The sequence below is a fragment of the Arachis ipaensis genome, chromosome B10, assembly GCF_059453495.1.
Source record: "Arachis ipaensis isolate K30076 ecotype BB chromosome B10, ASM5945349v1, whole genome shotgun sequence".
NCBI lineage: Eukaryota > Viridiplantae > Streptophyta > Magnoliopsida > Fabales > Fabaceae > Arachis > Arachis ipaensis.
Window position 1 is genome coordinate 120,979,746 of NC_142435.1, and position 19,095 is coordinate 120,998,840.

General features: G+C 38.1%; 2 protein-coding genes and 1 pseudogene across 2 annotated transcripts; 1 reads left to right on the forward strand and 2 right to left on the reverse strand.

Annotated features, from left to right (window-relative positions):
• The first annotated feature begins 558 nt into the window (after positions 1–558).
• LOC107620951 (uncharacterized) lies at positions 559–1,470 on the forward strand. The gene is made up of 2 exons (XM_016323027.1): positions 559–877; positions 1,058–1,470. The coding sequence occupies exons 1-2, from the start codon at positions 559–561 to the stop codon at positions 1,468–1,470; spliced, it is 732 nt and encodes a 243-aa protein (XP_016178513.1).
• Positions 1,471–7,752: 6,282 nt separating this feature from the next.
• On the reverse strand, positions 7,753–15,302 carry LOC148581511 (uncharacterized; annotated as a pseudogene).
• On the reverse strand, positions 15,302–17,959 carry LOC107620950 (uncharacterized). Its single transcript, XM_016323026.1, has 5 exons — positions 17,728–17,959; positions 17,465–17,657; positions 16,440–16,945; positions 16,122–16,339; positions 15,302–16,024 (listed from the first exon to the last, which is right to left on the reverse strand). The coding sequence occupies exons 1-5, from the start codon at positions 17,957–17,959 to the stop codon at positions 15,302–15,304; spliced, it is 1,872 nt and encodes a 623-aa protein (XP_016178512.1).
• Positions 17,960–19,095: the final 1,136 nt, after the last annotated feature.

A 19,095-nucleotide genomic window follows, 5' to 3' on the forward strand; every position in this document is an offset into this window, starting at 1 on the left:
AGAAATTTTCTTTTGGGTCTAATAACATGCATGCTGGATCCTCATCAAATGCAAAGGTGAAGTCCTTATCAAATACAAAAGTGGGGCCTAATGAAAAGAAAGATCCTCCATCCACGCTTGACTCTTTGGGAACACCTCAGGTGGCTTTCAAGGATCAGAGTACTCCCTTTTTTAAAGCAGGGCACAAAAGGTAGCGTCCTATTTCGCTTCAAAACTCACCTACTGAAGCATTGTCAATGGATTCTCGAGTACAAAAAGAGCTTGATAAAGTTAGTGCAACAACAAACTTGAAGACCCAACCTCAACAGAAGAATGATGGTTCTGCGGTGCAAGTCCACAAGGAGACACTTGGAGACAGGGGTCCATCAACGTGAGGTAGAATGATTAAACATTCCAATTATTTAATTTATTTTTTATGGATTGTGACCATTTAAATATTATTAGTTGGAATGTTAGGGGGCGTCAAATAAGATGTCTCGGGTGCACTGTAAGGAATTGGTACGAAAATTTCAACCAACTTTTTTTATTTTGGTGGAAACTCATATTGGGTTTGAAACTATGAAAGAATTTTGGGAGAGATTAGGCTATTATCTTGTAGGGATTGTAGATGCTGTTGGACACAAGGGAGGAATTTGGTTCCTCTCTGCTAATTTAAAATTTTCTTGTAAAATTCTTTGGGCTATGAATCAATGTGTAACTTTGGAAATTGATGGTGGTGGGCGAAGATGGATCTGCAGTGCGGTTTATGGCAGCCCTCAAGCCACTAATAGAGTAGAATTATGGAGTCATCTGCTTGATATTGGTTTGTGCATTCAGGACCCGTGGGTGGTGGTTGGGGATTTTAATGATATTTTGAGTGTTCATGAGGTGAAGGGGGGTAATTTCTATTCAAATCGCAGTAGTATCTTTGCAAGTACTCTAGATTCTTGTGGTCTTTTTGATCTAACAACCTCTAGAAGACGGTTTACTTAGTTCCGTAAAATTCAAGGAAACAAAGAAATTGCAAAGAGATTGGATAGAGCTTGCTGTACTACATAATGGCGCCTTCTTTTCCCAGAAGCTTTTGTTGAAGTTCTCAGTTGTTCCCACTCTGATCATTGTCCCCTACTTATCCGATGTCAAGGAGTTCCTATCAAGAAAGGAAACCGGCCTTTTAGATTCCAAGCGGCATGGGCAACGCATCCTGATTACAAGGCCATTGTTCAGAAATCTTGGGATAGTACAGGCTTTGGCATCCATAGGAAGTTCCTGGGGGTCCAAGAAGCTTCGTTGGAATTTAACTCTACGGTCTTCGGCAATATTTTTATTAAAAAGAGGGAATTGGAGGGTTATTTGAATCGTATTCAACGAAAAATGGAAGCTGACGATGATCCGATTCTGAAGCACAAAGAGGAAGAATTGAGAGCTGAGTATAATATAGTTTTGGCCCAGGAAGAATTACTTTGGTACCAGAAGTCAAGAGATCAATGAGTTCGGTATGATGATAGAAATACTAGCTTTTTCCATATGCAAACCATCCTTAGAAGAAAATCTAACAAGGTTCATGGGTTGCTAGTCAGTGATGGGTCTTGGTCTGATGATCCGGAAGTTTTGCAAAGGGAGGTTGTTTATTTCTTCAAAAATATTTTTTGTTCTACTGAGCCTGTTGAGGTTAATTGCATGGGAGAAATTCCTATGACATCTCTTAGCCAGGATGCTTGTGATAATTTGTCTAAACCAGTAACAATGTTGGAGGTTAAAGAAGCTCTGGATAATATGAGCTCGTTCTAAACTCCTGGGCCGGATGGTTTTCAAGTTTTTTTCTTCAAGGAATATTGGGATGTGGTGGGTCATGAGGTATGGCGTACTGTTCAGAAAGCATTCTTAGGGGAGACGTTAAGCCATTCTTTGTTGGAAACTTTGATTGTTCTTATCCCTAAGTGTGACCCTCCAACTAGATTGAAGGATTTTCGGCTAATAAGCCTTTGTAATGTAATTTATAAGCTAGTGACTAAAGTGCTGGTTAATAGATTACGACCATTTTTGGATGAGATTGTTAGCCCAACTCAGGGAGGGTTTATTCATGGTAGAGGAGAACCTGATAATATTATTGTCGCCCAAGAAGTTCTTCACTTTCTTAAGCGGACAAAGTCTAGAAAAGGAGTTATGGCTTTTAAGATTGATTTAGAAAAGGCTTATGATAGAGTTGATTGGAATTTTCTTGAGCACACTCTTCAATCTTTTGGCTTTCCTTCTCTAATTATTAGGCTTGTAATGAATTGTGTTCAGGCCTCAAATCTTTCCATCCTTTGGAATGGGAATAGATTGGACAGCTTCCAACCTCGCAGAGGGCTCAGGCAAGGAGATCCAATTTCTCCGTATTTATTTGTTTTGTGCATGGAGAGATTGGCGTGCTTCATTTTCAAACAAGTTGACGAGGGTATTTGGGATGGTGTGGCTGTTTCTAGAGGGGGACCTAGAGTTTCTCACTTGATGTTTGCAGATGACCTCCTCCTTTTTTGTAAAGCGAAGAAAAGTCAAGTTTAGAATGTTGTGCACACCTTGGAGTTGTTCTGTAAAGCTTCAGGTATGAAGGTTAACATTGAAAAATCTAAAGCTATTTGTTCTAGAAATATCTCTAATAGAAGGAAGGAAATGTTTTCTGGTGTTTCTCATATTCCTTTTACTAGTGACCTAGGCAAATACTTGGGGGTGAACCTTAATCATCCTCGAGCTGCTAGATCTATTTTTTCGGACTCTTTAGAGAAGATCAAGAATAGGTTGGCTAGTTGGAAAGGTCGACTCCTTAACAGAGCAGGCAGGCTTTGCTTAATTAAATCTGTTGCTTCTTCTCTTCCTATTTATCAGATGCAAGTGACTCTTTTTCCTACTTCGGTTTGTCAAAAGATTGATTCTGTGCTTAGACAATTCTTGTGGAAGGGAAAGATGGGGGAGCGTTGCTTAAATTTGGTCAAGTGGAGCAAAGTTGTCACTCCAAGAAAATATGGAGGATTGGGAATTAGAGATACTTAATGTGTTAATTTTGCTTTACTCGGAAAGCTTGTTTGGCAATTATTGCATAATAAAGATAAGCTTTGGGTAAGAATTATATTGGCAAAATACTTATCTGGGAGTTCTTGCTTTTCACCCAAATTCTCTAATAATGTTTCAAGCACTTGGCGAGCGATTTATAAGACAATAGAAAAGCTTCGTGATGGTTTTGATTGGTGTACAGGCAGGATGTCTCAATCCTTTTGGTATCATGCTTGGTGACCATGTGGAACGCTAGCTCCTTTGGTTCCTTTTGTGCACATTTCCGATTCTCACTTGAAGTTAGAAGATGTCTGGCACCATGGGCATTGGCGGTGGGATATTCTTTGCACAATGATTCTGGAAGAAGTTAAACTTGATTTGATTCTCTTTGATCCTATCAAGCAGGCAGGAGATAAAATAGGTTGGTTTTGGACAAACTCAAATACTCTCACCTACTCGACTAAAAGCGGGTATGAATGGCTATTGAAGAAGAAATTTGGCTGGAATGATAATGAAAATTGGCTTTGACTTTGGCACTTGAGAATACCGGAGAAGATAAAGTGTCTGCTCTGGCTTTGCCTCAACAACGGAGTTCCCACAGCTAGTTACCGGTTTTAAAGAGGTATTTCTACTTCTGATTTTTGTCAGAGATGTTATCTTGCTATAGAGGATATTAACCACTGCTTTAGGACTTGCCAAAAAGCTCGTCAAATTTGGATTAGCTTAAATTTGGGAATGACCGCTGAGGACTCTAGTTTGGAATTTGTGTCTTGGATTCGTTCTAACCTCAACAAAAATGAGTTTCTCTTTGCAGCGGCCTTTTGGTGGATTTGGAGGGATAGGAACAATGACATCTTCCACCAAGATGATCCATGGAGTAAGGAGAAAATTGTTCACTTAGTTAAACATGCTTCTCGAGATTTCTCTAATGTTGTTATCAACCAAAAACATATTATTCCTTCTTCTTTGAAATATAACTGGGAACCACCTCCAATGAATGTCTGTAAAGTGAACTGCGATGCAAGCATTTTTGAAAATGAGCAATTAGCTGGCTTTGGATGTATTATTAGAGACAGCATGGGAATTTGGATAAAAGGTTGTTCTGCCAGTATACCTCTTTCTAGTGTTCTCTATTGTGAGCTTCATGCTATTTGGAGAGGGCTTGTTATGGCTTGGGATTGCGAGTGCAAAGAGGTCATATGCGAAACTGATAATCTTGATGCGTTTCTTCTTGTTTCGCGAGGCACAACCAGCATGATTAGGAATGACTCTGGTCTGCTTGACAAAATCAAAGAGATGCTCCAGCGCAATTGGACAGCTACTTTAGTGCTCATCCAGCGAACAGCAAACAAAGCGGCTGATTTAATGGCTAAGACTGCTGTTTTAAACAAGCAGGTGTATCTAGAGTGGTTACTGCCTCCTAATAATTTAGACATTATTATTAGAGAGGAGTACTACTCTTTTTCTTAAGTCTTTTTTCTTTGTGTTATGTTCGGTCACAAAAAAAAATATAATTCTTAATTTTTGAAAAGTATAACTAAATAATGTTTGAGAATCTTAATTTATTCTTTAAATTTTAACGATATGTATTTTATATTTTAATTTATATAATATAAATAATTAATTTAATAAATAATTTTTTATACACATGTTGTAAAAGTTAATTTATATGAATTAATTGATGTTTATTAATTTAATTTAACTTTAATTTATGATCCAATTTCAGACATCATATTAATCACAAATTAAAAGATGTAGCTGTTAAAATGGTATTTAATTATCTATATCAATATTACATTAATATGAAACAAAAATCCTGCCAAAAAACAAAAAGAGTGACATTATTATAAGATTTAGTGGATTATTTTTTTTATTTAAATAAGAGTAAACTACCATTTGTACCCACGAAAGTTGAAAACGCTGACATATTTATCCATAAAAAAAGAAAATTACCATTTGTACCCATAAAAAATAGTTTTTACAAGCAAAATTATCCAAACCTTAAAAAATTAAATAAAATTCCTAAATTACCCTTCTCTCTCTCTCTCTCTTTCTCTCTCTCAATGTTTTCATCTTTTTCCCGCCACTGCCACCACCACCATTAACCCATCCTCTCTCTCCTTCTATTTTCTGAGCTCGTCGCCGCCGCCATAATCCGTCAACTCTGCCAACTCCTTCCTCTTTCTCTTTCTCTCGCTTTCCTTCTGTGTTTTGCTTTTCTCTTTCTCTTCTGCTTCTTCGAATTCTCAACCCAGAAAAAGGGCTTCACCATCATCAACAACAACAGAACCATCTTCAGATTCTTTGCCCACACACTCTCTCTTACCTGCAAAATTCCTTATCTTCACCACCACACCACCTCCTTCACCCAATCATCTTTCTAACCCTAACCCTCTTCACCCAGCCACCACCCCCCTTTTCCTCCAAAACTCACACACGGAGACATTACACACACACCCCTACCCGAGGAAGAAGAAGAGAAGAGGAGGGGGAGCGAGACCACACTGGCAACGTGGGGACTCGCTGCCGTTATCGCATCATCGTCGCCGTTGTTGATGGAGCCCAAAGAGGAGATGCGAGCCAGAACCAAAGAATGGGGAGTTGTCGCCACCGTCGCGCCCTACTACTGCCGGCTCCGTCACATCTGTCGCCGCCATTGATTGAGTCCGTCGCTGTCGTTGTCGCTGGTCTGAAAGGAAGAGAGGGCGCAAGAGATCAGAGAAGAAGGAGAGGGCAACAGTGTCGGTGGGTGTCACTGCCACCATTGTCGTCGACGCTATTCAGTGAGAAAGAACCATTTTTTCTCTGCTTTTTCTATTATTGGTGTTGTTGTTGTTGTTGCTGCTACTGCATGTGAAGAAGATGATGATGGAGGTATAGTGGTAGTGGTGGTGATAGTAGTGATAAAGGAAATAAGATGGTGGTGGAATTTGAGATTAGAAAGGAAAAAGGGGGTGGTGGCTGGGTGAAAAGGGTTAGGGTTAGAAAGGTGATTGGGTGAAGGAGGTGGTGTGGTAGTGAAGATAAGGGTAATTTAGGGATTTTAGGTAATTTTTTAGGGTTTGGATAATTTTGTTTGTAAAAACCATTTTTTATGGGTACAAATGGTAATTTCTTTTTTTTTATGGGTAGATATGTCAGCGTTTTCAACGTTCGTGGGTACAAATGGTAGTTTACTTTTTAAATAAATCAAAATTCAAATCAACTCTTTAAGTTTCAGAGAGTAAAATAAATATTACCCTTATGAGTCATGAGTCATGAGTCATGACCAAGATGGTTTATTAACAGTGGCTTTTTCGGTTTTTTCCTTTTTTGTTAGTTTAATATTTGTTTATTAGGCTGCTTTTGGTTTAGAAACAAAAAGGTAATGCTAAATATGCAAAATAAAAGAGAAGAGAAAATCAAAACTAATTGGTAAACTATCATGGCTATATGGATTGAAAGTCAGTCAACTATACACAGGATTTAGGAAACCTTTTGATTTCCGCTGGTAAGCATAAGATGATAATAAAATCAGTGGTGAAAATCCAAGATCATCTGCCTCTGCAATTCTACTTTATTCAGGTTGAGCATTGGAATGAATTTTCGCGTACAAGCGATGAATGAGCGACAATTTTGACATCCGTGGTTCTCACAGCAATTACATCCTTGACAGAGATGCTTCTGGCCATCTTAGTTTGAGTTAGAAGGGAATTATTTCTCCCATATTTTCTGCCAGCCCCTGTCTGGAAGAGTCAAAAGCACAAAAACAGAATTATTTAAAATGTAGGAATTAATGGATTATCAAACAATATCTGGACAAACAATCAAACAGCAATGACCTGGTTAAATTATCACCTTCCATGCAAGACAATATAATTCAACGACAACGCCACATTTTCATCTACAACTTAACAGTTTTAGGGATGTCAGTTTTGCAAATACTATACGTGACATTGACTTGCATCTTGTGGTTAAATTATTTGACAACCGAAATAACAAATAAAGAGTTTAAAAGAAAACTCACCTGAAGTTGTAGAAGTAGTAGAACCTTTTTTATCCCCTTTGTGATTATCCTTTGTACCTTTTCCAGATGCTCAAGATTTGTGATTTACATCTTTAGCTGGTTGAAAACCAGATGACATGTCTGTCCCTCTTTCGTGTCTCTGCCTGGCTTGCTCAACCATAATTTGCCACTTCAAGAGAATGTCGTCTCCCCCAAGTCACAGCTTACTAAACCAAACAAACAACTAAAATATCATGGTCAACCAAAGATCAAAAGGATTTTAGTAGGGAAAACAATTAGTTATCTTTAATTCTAGACTTCTTGTCCTTAACACATCCTGTTCTTCAATGTTGTATCGTACCTACCCCATGGGGAGAAAAATCACAATTGTTTTAATCTTCTCTTGGATACTTAATTTCATATAAAAAAGAATTTAATAAACAACCAAAAATAAAATAAAATAAAATAAAAGAGGAAGCAGAAATGCCTGTTTTCTTAGAACTGAATTACAAGATTGAAATATGAATAAGGACAGCAAAAAAAAAAAAACCCATAGCTATCAATAATTTAATTATTGAATATCATCACTAAGAGAACAAATAGTATGTACATATACATTTAGTATAGCATTGGTACTACAGGTGCATACCGCATATTAAAAATCACATTTGGACAGTATTTAATCCACAAAATTTAAGCCACTGCATTAGTCAAGATCAAGTATATCACTCTCAAACTTACCGAGATAGTAGAAACTAGTTGACCCATTCGAGAAAGGGAAGCAGAGTGACGTTAAAGCCAGTAGATGTTGTAGGTGCCATACTTCTGGATGCTGGAACGCCCCTTGATAACTCATCCTTTATAGTTCCTTGATTGGCACCTCCTGGTTCAATTTATGCAGAATTACCAGAATGCAATCCATGCATTTTAGAAATATTTTGCCTATGTTGTTGCTCAGTGAAAAATTCACTAAGTTCCTTTTTTACATAACTAGATGACAATAGCCCTAAATTTTGATCTTTGTTTGATGGTGGTTGCCATGCATTTGGAGTTTGTTGGGATGATAGATTGTTTAACAGAGCAACAGATTCCCCTGGCAGACTCTTGGGATCATTGGAAGTGTTCTACCATTCAAGTTTTGGCATACCAATGAAGCCTTGTGTTGTCCCACCTAAGTGATCTGGATAAGTGCTTTTGGCAGAAATTGATTCATATGTGACTCATATGGTGGTGGTCTGATAGATGAAGCAATACTACTAGTTGGCCCTGAAAAAGGCTTATAATTACCACCACTACTACCATATGCTGATGGAATGTAGATGCTGCTGCTGCTTATTGCCCCTGTATGTGAAGAGATCATCTTTCTGCTTCCTGATTAACATTGTTGGAATTGGAATATGCCAACTGGCTCAGTTGCAAACCTTGAGTTTCCATTCTAACATCCAATTCTTGAGATTTTCTAGCATTGTTCTCCATAGTTTGGACGGCTTATTAAGTTATATGAGATTGGTCTGCAGCAGCATTCATACTTTCTGATGAAGCAGAGCTAAAACATGTGTATCATTTAAATGTCTTGCACCTAAGCCAACAGTGGGTATCCAAATAGGGTGCTGCTTCCCCACAGGTCCTTGGTTGGGCCTCATCTGTAACAGCTGAACAGAAAAATGAATCTTAGCATGATATCGACATATATATTTCATGGGACCTGTAAAACTCATCCATAACAAGAATTAAACTTGTTCTCAACCTACCTGTGCTTGTATTTTTTACATTGTTAATCTAAGGATCTTGTAACACCCTAATATTCAAATCCTTATGCTCGAGTCATAAGTTAATGATATTATGGTGGTACGACTCTCAGGTGGATTTTTAATAAATAAATATAGGTAATTTCGAAAGGAGTATTAACCGAGAAGCTTGAAAAGAGTAGAAATAAAATCGCGAAGACGTATCACTCACGTTTCGACAACAAAAGATAAACCGTAAAGCCGAAAACGATATACGGACAAGGCGTAGAGGAGATTAAGAGATAGATAACAGATAGATATTTATAACATAAGTAAATAGCCACTAGTCGCGACCCGCGAAGTTTAGGCCGGCTAGGGTACAGTATGAAAGTAGTTGATAACAGTATATCCTAATCTCTCCCGAAGGAAACATGAAAGCCTCTATAGGCAAATTTAAAGAGTTTAATACATAATATAATCTTTCTAAAATAGAGGTGGAGAGATTCTAAGCAAAACACAAAGTAGGAAAAATAAAGATCTTCGCCGTCTCTCAGACGACCCACAACTCACTTCTGAGCACTTGGACTTGTATCTGAAAAACAAGAGATATATACAGAATGAGAACCCCGGGCCCATGGGTTCCCAGTACGGTAAAAGTGCCAAATAAATACAATGCACAGCAATAAAAACTCACTAAGCATCCTAAGCTTCTTCACCAATTATTCATCCTAGGTTCTCGCTAATCCATGAATAGGTAACTGTCATAAAGGAGTGCTAAATTTAATTCATATTTCACATGTTTCCCAACTCGCTGACTTTTCCACGAATCAGACTCAGATTCATAAGCAAAACTATCACCAGTTGTTCTGCCTCAGCAATTCTATATCAATACATCATACCCTCGCCTGGAGCTAGTGAAACCACATCACTGCGTCTGCCCATGGAGCTCCAATTATCTCATTCAATAATCACCATCATCATGCAATCGCATCATCAATTCATCCCATCAAGAACAGCCCTCAACACCCACCGACACCAGCATGAGGGGCCTCTCAATTGTACAAACACAAGCAATACAGGCAAGTAATACACAAATATGGTACAAGTAGAACAAGTAGCATATAGTCAGATAACATGGCATATATGATGTAGAAATCCAAAACAAATGGCAAACCCAAACAATTCAAACATATGCAAATGATGAATGCCTGCCCTATGGCTGATGATATCATCTGTCGGTTATATAGCCAACCCGACATGTCCTGGTAGCTAACCATTGGACAGAAACACCCATTGCGGAGCAAGTAGGATTGAGCTACAACCCCCTTGCTACTACCTGCTCAACCCAGAGCCAGTGGAATAACCACTACTGCGGCTACTACCCAGGCGGGTGTTTAAAAGCTCAACCTGGAGCGAGTGGATCCACCACTACTGCCGCTACTACCCAGGCGTCACAATCTCTGACCTGGAGCAAGTGGGACGAACCACAACCCTTGCTACTACCCAGGATCTCAAAACATACATTCGTTCATTTTAGAAGCAATCATCACTGTTATCAAATCTCAAACATTAACCTGGAGCAAGCGGGATGAACCACCACCCTTACTACTACCCAGGTATCACAAATACACATTTATTCAAAACTCCATAATTAAACTCATTTATCATAAACATCCTTTCCCGTCTCATACCTGGAGCAAGTGGACAACGCCACTGCCTACTACCCGGGGTCACACATCGCATTTAAGCATTTTTCATTATTATCCATTTAACACATTCATTCATCGACGCGTGGATGGCCACAAAATTCATCGACGCGTATGCGTCATGCACGCGGACGCGCGGGTTGAAAAATAGCCAATCGACGCGCACGCGTCAGCCACGCGTATGCGCGGATACATTTGTGCCCCAGGCACAAAACTGGCACAACTCTCGGGAAAATGGCTGGGCATTTGATGCAGCGCATCGACGCGCCCGCGCACACCATGCGCACGCGTGGATGGTGCTTTCTTGAAGAACGGCGCGTACGCGCCAAGTGCGCCTACGCGCGGAGGGTCGTTCTGCTAAAAATTTTCTAAGTTAAAAGCTGCAGAATCTACAGATTCAACCCCCAATCTTCCGACGGACATAACTCTCTCATTTTAAATCGTTTTCTCCTGTTCTTCGAATGGCATGGACATCCCGGATCCAATTTCATTTCTAAACAAATTTGGCACAAAACAGAGATCCGTAGTCCAAGTTATGTCCCGTCAAAATATGCCCAAAAACCATATTTTCATACAAAACCATAAGGTGCCATTTTCAAAACAAGCCATTTTCGACTATTTTCAAAATCAACCAAAACATGCCAATTTCAACCCTTTTTGAAATCAATCAAAATGTACCAAAATCAACATCAAGCCATCCTCAACTCACACATTGACACTTTACCAAAATTCCCAAAACCACATTCAACCATTTTAACACTTCTCAATCAAATGGCTAAAGGACAAACACATTATCATATCATACATCCTTCCTCATCCCAATTTCCAATAATACCATGTCCAATCAACCATCATTATACACAATCAATATCATACTCACTATCACGTGGTTTCACCCACAAATCAACCTTAATCATTCCCCAAGCATATATCACAACATACATATCTCTAATGCATCATCATACCATCAAGGCATGAATAATCATAATCACATATATGATCACATAATATATCTCAACCGAACCAAACATACCTCATCTACATAATTTCATCCAAAATTACCAAATCCCACACTTCAACTTCTCAAACCTTATTATTCAATAACCAACCTAATCATTCATATATCCATTATCTGAAATTCATCCAGTCACTTGTGCCATCATACAATGCACACATCGACTTACCTTCCTTACCTCTTTTCGGCCTCCGACCCAAAATTCACGGCCTCCGACCCAATTTTCACAATTTAAATGCATAAACCACAAATCAATACTCATTACCCAGTACATCAAATTCTCAATACACCAAGCATACAAGGCCACACAATTCTCAACCCAATCATTAATTCATAGTATATATCAACTATGCACATTAGCACCAACCATTTACACAATCCAAACTTAATCCTAGGGGCGTCTAGCCTAGGAATTCTCATTACAACACACAGTACTTAAATGAAACTTAACCGTACCTCTTGTAGCTAAACCAATTGAGCCTCTTCTTTGGAAGTCTTCACCAACCTTAGCTCCAAGCCTCACCAAAGCTCCTCAAGCAATACCAATCTCCCAATTGTGCACCAACATCACCAAATACACTAATATAACCAATATCACATACATACATCAACCTAGGGCTCATAAAAATGACAAATCACAAGGGTTTGAGCACTTCTTACCTCAGCCCATATGAAGTAGGGATAGAACCCACTTAGAATCCATGTTAGAGTATCCCTAAACACTCAAAATCACAAGATTTCAACACTAACTATCCAAAAACGTGTAATAGTGGGGAATTTCAAAAACTGGGCAGAGATGAATAGAATACTCACCACAAAACTTAGATATAATTGTAGAGGATAAGAAGAGCGACGCGTGGCCACAAACGGCTCGTCAATCGGAGCTCTGTAGCTCAAGTTATGGTGGTTTGAAGATCAAAGAGAGTTAGGTTTTCTCTCTTCTCTTCTCTCTTCTCAATTTCAGCGCCCCAACCCTTCTTTTTAGGGTAAAATGAGCTGAAATGCTCATAACTAATGTTTATATATGTTGGGTCTTGGGCTCACTTAGGCCCAGTTCACTTATTTTTGTCTGTTGGCCCAATTTTGGGCCAAAACCTTTAAGATTAGCGCTCTAAATCGCACTTTAGATATTTCTACCTTCCCTAATTATAATTCCTCGTTTCTTAATCTTATTTACTCATAATCAATTTCCTCATCTGTAGTACCAGATAGATCTCAGCCGGTACTGCCAGTCAAAATTCTACTGCGTGCTTTTACGCAGAAAACTATGTTTTTTCGACTTGGAAAAATTCACTGAATCTAAATATCATATTTAAATTATCAAATTCCAATTGCCAAATCTTCCAATCATATTCGCTCCTATTTAACTTATTATTTAATTAATTTTAGTTAGACCGGGTATTACATATCTGGTCCCTACAATACCTTTCACAAGCCGCACAAAACTGTCTTTTACTATTTCGTTTTTCTATAACACAAACAATAAACCCATAAAACAGAAAGTTAGTAGCATGGGAAATCTGTTCCTAAGTTGATCATATCCTATCAACACAAAAAATTGACTTTAGCAAAGAAAAGACACGTGGTTCCCACTACCAAAGGACTAGTAGTGAGATTAGTTGGAGAAACCCACCTTCAATTTACTAAATAGAGTTTCAAGCTGCATGGCTCGGTCTTTGGGAAGTTGTGGTATCAAGATAGGTAGGAACATGACAAATGGTACTAGTTTTTTACGATTAACTTGGTCTCCTGGCTGCTCATGACTATAACATGTTGATTACTCATTTGCTGAAACTTTGCATACTGAGATTCGCTTCTCAGATTAAGTGTTTTGGCTTCCTCATTATTAGGAACGGGATCTTTTCCCAAATTTTGAATTCCAATTGTCTGAGAATTTTGAAGAGAAGCTTGTATAGGGTGTGGTAGGTGACCTTCATCTTGAGACTGCTTTTGTGATAAAGCCATAAAGGAGGATTATTTACATTTTGAGAAGCAACATGTTGTGGCAAAGGAGGATTATTTACATTATGAGAAGCAACATCCTGTGATAAAGGAGGATTATTTACACTATCCTTCTTGTTAGGATTTACAATCTCCCCATTGACAACTCGATAATCATGGTGAACATGCGAAAAGTCGATACCCGGAGCCAGATGATGCACTTGCTCCATGATGTTCCTGTGTGCTCTCTCCTTTGCTTCAGGGACGCAACATTTCAAATGTTTGACCTCTGCCTCCAACTGCTCAATTCTCCCTTTTGATGCCGTTTTCTTCTCCCTTAACTGTGACTTCTCCTTATCAGCCTCCTTCAGCTTGTTTTCTATATTACTAATCTTGGCGGTTAAAGTAACCTTCAATTCCTCCAAGGCAGCTCTCTCATTTTCTTTTTACTCAAGGCGGATCTTCAATTCCTTAACAGCCTTCTAACACCATCTGAGAGTTGGAGGTGATGGGTGGCTCTAAGTTGGGGCACACACCTTAGGCTTGAAAGTGTTTGGAGTACACATTGGACTCCTCGATGGCAGGGAGTAGCACACCATTTACAACCAACTTCCCTTTGCCATCCACCATTTTTTGTATTTTTGGCAGAGGTGGAAGCCCTAGATCAGCACCTGTGCCCACAAATGAAATACTCTTATTTTAATTAATTAATTCTAACTTTATTCTTTGTGTAAATTAAATTAGGACTTTATTCTTATTTCAATCTCTATCTCTCACTGTATACCAAATATAATACTGAGACTTATTTCAGTCTCTCTCTCCGTCTCCATCTTTCAACCTTAGTCTCTTGGTCTTTATCTCTTCTCCAAACGTTACCCAAAAAACAAAACCCCAAGTCAACATAGTAAACCCAAGAAAAACTTAAATTTATTTGAAACTTTATAAAATGAAGAAAAGTACATTTTTTGCGGAAAAGAAAAGAAAAACTAATCAAAATCGTCGCCTTATGACATATGTACACTTTTGATGACGTGGCATCATATTAGCCGTCAGATTCAATAAAAAATATCCAAAACAATTCTCTCTTTTTTTTTCTTCTCCATTTCTTTGTAGTATCGTCTTCTCACTCTTCTCTTTCATGTTTACTAGTGCATTCCCCCGTGCCATGCATGGGTATGCCACCAAAGAATGAAATTATGTTACATATGATATAGAAATATAAACACAACGTTGTTAATTTGAGTTCAAAATACTTAGAATACATCACTGATTGATACATTTGGAAAAATGCTAAAGAGACTATATATTGCACTGATATCGTCATGAAATATGTTGAAATACTTCTCTATACACAAATTTATTGTCGAGTTTGACGACAATGATCTAGTATTCTGAATTAGCACACGCAAGCCACTCTTTGACGTTACTCTTGATAATGCAACGTATAATTGACCGTGTATAAATACTGGTCTAAGTAAATACAATCCAACTGTGCTTAAGGTCTGTCCTTGATATTTGTTAACGGTCATAGCGAATGAAACAATGATCGGAAACTGTCTGCGTTGGAATCTAAATGGCAAAGCTTGGTTATTAGGAATCATATTCATCTGCGTTATCAGAACGACTTGGCCTATTTTGCCTCCTGTTAGCGTGATGCATTCAGTTACATGGTTACCTAATATCCTTACCTATAAGCTTGTTCCATTACATAACCCGTTTGACTGATCAATGTTACGCAGTAGCATGACCGGAAGACCCACTTTTAGAGTCAATTCATGAGGCGACAAACCAGAGTAATTAATTGCATTAAGGATATTTGGTGTAAGTGTATCCAATTCAGATTCCATGTTTCCTTCTTCGAGACACAAAGTATCTGAGTTTAAATAAGTTTTCACATCGGCATCCACACGTTGCATTATAAATGAGTTAACATCGTTGACAAGATTGAACGATCTTTGAAGAATGATGTGTTGTTGATATTAATCAACAGGTTGGGATAAACAAAGTCAACCAATTGGTCAAAATCTTGAATTATAATTACATCGGGGATTACCACAATAGACTCACCATCAGTGGAATCTCCAATGATACCATCACCTATGTTTAGCAACCATGAAGCAAATTGAGAAACATCACTAAGTGACGTATAAGTTGCTCTAACAATTAAACGCATGTTAATTGTTAGCTTTAATACATTACAATGTTGCCATAGGTAAGCTGAGTTTATGGCTGCTTGGACAATATCTTGGCGAGATCCCATTGGAATTACAGGTAGAATTTGCCTGAAGTCACCACCTAAGACCATAACCTTTTCTCCAAATGGTAGTTCTGGATTATAGTAAGGCTCAAACCTAACAATGTCCCTTAGGCATCTGTCAAGAGCTTCATAGCACAGCTTATTTAACATTGGTGCCTCATCCCATATAATAAGTTTTGCTCTGCAAACCAGTTTAGACAATGAGGTGCCTTGCTTAATGCAACAAATCGAGTCTTCATTCAAGTCCAAGGGTATCTTAAACCTTGAATGTGCAGTGCGTCCATTTGGAAGCAACAAAGAAGCAATACCGCTAGATGCAACATTCAGAACAATTTTCCCTTTGCTCCTTTTAGCCACTGAGAGAGTGTTGTAGAGAAATGTCTTACCGGTTCCACCATACCCATAGACGAAAAAAAAAGCCGCCTTAGTTTCCATTTACTGCATTGATAACCACATCGAATGCTTTCCTTTGATCTACATTCATGTTTGTTAAGTTTGTATCCAACTGATTGCGTAGAACATCAATGTCAAAGTTCAGTTCATCCATGATTAACCGATCATCTAACCCTTCAATAGTGTCAAAGCTTGGAAAAGGCATCCCATCAAGCTCTCTGAGTGATCTGCCGTTAGCCTGTAGTTTTTCCTCTATCTTTGAAAGAGTCAGATTCATTATCTGATCTTCGGATTGTTGCAGGTCTATCAAGGATACACAACGACGCACATATTAATTAGACATAAATTACTTGAATTTAATATAAATTAGCACCAGGAACAAAGATGTAATAATTCAACTTACCTACAGACTGCATAGATTTTCTCTGAAAGTAAAGAATGTCTTCAGACAAAACATCATAACATTGTTGCCACACATTTTCAAGTCTACCCATATTGTTTGACAATAAGAGCATCACGAAAAGGTCATGGATGTAGTTTGCAGAAGCCCAATTACCTGCTTCTAAGATGGCATCAACAAATTCTTTGTCATCTTGCAGAAGGCCCAATGCATAACATGCTTCCTTGAACGTGCTGTACACAATGCCTGCAACTGTACGTATGTCAACAAAACTTACACACGCCTTTTGAATGTTGAGCAGAAGTCTTAAGTAATAATCTTCACCACTTCCTCGTGGAACATGAGTAAGTATTCCGATTGAGAAGTCTTGTTTCCTTGGCATCCACAAAGAAATGTCTTCCTTCCACACGAACTTATTTGGAAACTGGCTATATGTAAGAGTAGGACCAAATGGAAACAACCTATTTGCAAGCATCCAGGCTAGCATCTTTGTAGGCTTGCCATCCACCCTGTCAATGACGTCAACTATGTTTTCATAGTCTCTAAAAACCACCGGATGTTCATTTGGCAAGTGAAAAGGTAATCTAATGATTAAAGGTTCTTTTTGTTGTATGTCGTATCCAAATATTCTCTAAACAGCTTCGCAGGCTGATATGTACCTACAATCATAATAATTCCTGATCTCATCAATAACCTTTTCAAGTTGCCCTTCTTCGTTGCTCTAATAGAAAGAAGTAGTGACACGATCATTTCCTTTGTGAACATATTTAAAAATATATTTTAGTGCCGATGTTTGACATGTATGCTCAATGTTGATGTGGCAACAGTACTTTAGCAACAACGATTGGTTTTACGGGACAATGTATGAGTTATCGAGAACTATGTTTTTCTTCATGATTGTTCTACCATTGTCTCTTCTTCTATACTTGGGGAAGCCTGCCTCATCAATTATAGTCCTTAATCTAAATTGTTTTGGAAAAAACTTAGAGCAACGACCATTGGACATGCATGGGCTGGCATTGTTATGCCTGCCATATAGACCATGGGCCATGAACTTCTCAACTGCTGCATATAGCTTATGCCTGCTATGCTTGTCAGGGATCTCTGATGATATATGTTTGTCTATATCCTCAGGTGTTTTTGGTTTAAATAGAGGATGCATGAACAACAGTATATGAGCGTGCAGTAAACCACGCTTCTGGAATTCAACTATGCACACATCTGCAAATAAGGTGACCAATTAAAAAAAATGAGGTAACATGTAATTAAACATAACATTATCTATACTTACAGCCAGATATTTTGCCAAAGAACTTTCCTTGCTTGAAGTCTGCAATCAATTGACTCAGCTTGATATTAAAAATCCTTGAAACTATGTTAGGCCGATCTTCTGCTTTGAATCCGATATCTTTCAAAAGACGCTTAATCTCATCCCACTCAGGGTTGCATGTTATGGTGATAAAGTAACTTGGGCTACGTGCATACTTGCAAATTACAAAGGCATCTTTACAGTTATTAAACATGTATCTAGGTCCTTCAGTGAAGCTACTAGGAAGGATTATCCTCTGCCCAGTTGACACAGTGTAGTGCATTATACTTGTCAACTCTTAGTTTTGGTTGATTGTGTCTAATGAAGCTAAGTCGTTCTGCCTCGATCATAGTATATGCATCAACTGAGAATTGCTGAAATAATCTCCTTGATTGTAAAAGTATTGGTGATTCATTGTATCGCATTTGTATTCGGTATGCAAAAAACTCCTTTATGCTGATAGTCTTCCTTTTCTTATTAGCATCAAATCCATAACGAACGTATGTCTGGATGCCAACCCTAAAACCATCTTCTCCGTAAGGGAATAATAACGGATATTGAAGAGCCAAGTACAACAAATGTAGAATATCAATCCTTTGCAACTTGTTTGACATGAATTGTACTATAATATTCCTCTCAAGAATTGAGTCATCAATATCCCCTACAACTAAAATTGTAATCTCAGACACAGTTGGTAAGTTATATACTCTTCCATCTTTATCCCGCTTTTTGATTAGCTTCAATTTAATTTTTGGGTTTGAACCATCTGCAAATCTATCTCTAGCAAACCGAAAGGTCTTTTTAAGAGGATTGTGCACATCTAACATCTCTTTAAGATCAGTCACAATTTGATAGTCAACAATATTTGATGCTTCTATAGAGCTGAAATTAGAACAAACATGTTGTACAATGTGTTACATGTAGAGATGAACAATTATAGTGCATTTTAAGTTGTGTGGATAATAAATTATTTTAGATGCAGATTTATAACAATAAACAGAAATTACCTCACGGTAGTTACCCTGTTTTGCAATTCATTCTCAGCGACATATATATACAGTTGAGCAAACATTGGTCTATTATTGTCAGAAAGAATTAAGTTTCTAATGGAATGATAGGTTTGACCACTCAAAGAAAAAGTTGACAGTGCTGACCCGTTATTGATAGCATGATTAACTTTTCCAGCCATTGATGTAAATAAAAACATGGAGTTAATTTTTCTTATATTTTTTTGGAAGTACCTTGCTTTGTCGTTATTCATACTATGTAGGTCCTGCAGGGTTTGTAGTACCATTTTTAGTATTGGTAGTTCTACTTTACCTTCCATGCAACATAATCCAAATTTTGGTA

What these genes read in the sequence shown, in the direction of transcription:
- LOC107620951 (XM_016323027.1), top strand. Translation starts at nt 559, where the DNA reads ATGAAAGAATTTTGGGAGAGATTAGGCTATTATCTTGTAGGGATTGTA. An exon ending in TGTTCATGAGGTGAAGGGGG is followed by an intron (nt 878 to 1,057) that starts GTAATTTCTATT and finishes TTCTTTTCCCAG; the next exon opens with AAGCTTTTGTTGAAGTTCTC.
- LOC107620950 (XM_016323026.1), bottom strand. Translation starts at nt 17,959, where the DNA reads ATGTTTAATAACTGTAAAGATGCCTTTGTAATTTGCAAGTATGCACGT. An exon ending in AAAATCTATGCAGTCTGTAG is followed by an intron (nt 16,340 to 16,439) that starts GTAAGTTGAATT and finishes TATCCTTGATAG; the next exon opens with ACCTGCAACAATCCGAAGAT. An exon ending in CAAACTTAACAAACATGAAT is followed by an intron (nt 16,025 to 16,121) that starts GTAGATCAAAGG and finishes GGAACCGGTAAG; the next exon opens with ACATTTCTCTACAACACTCT.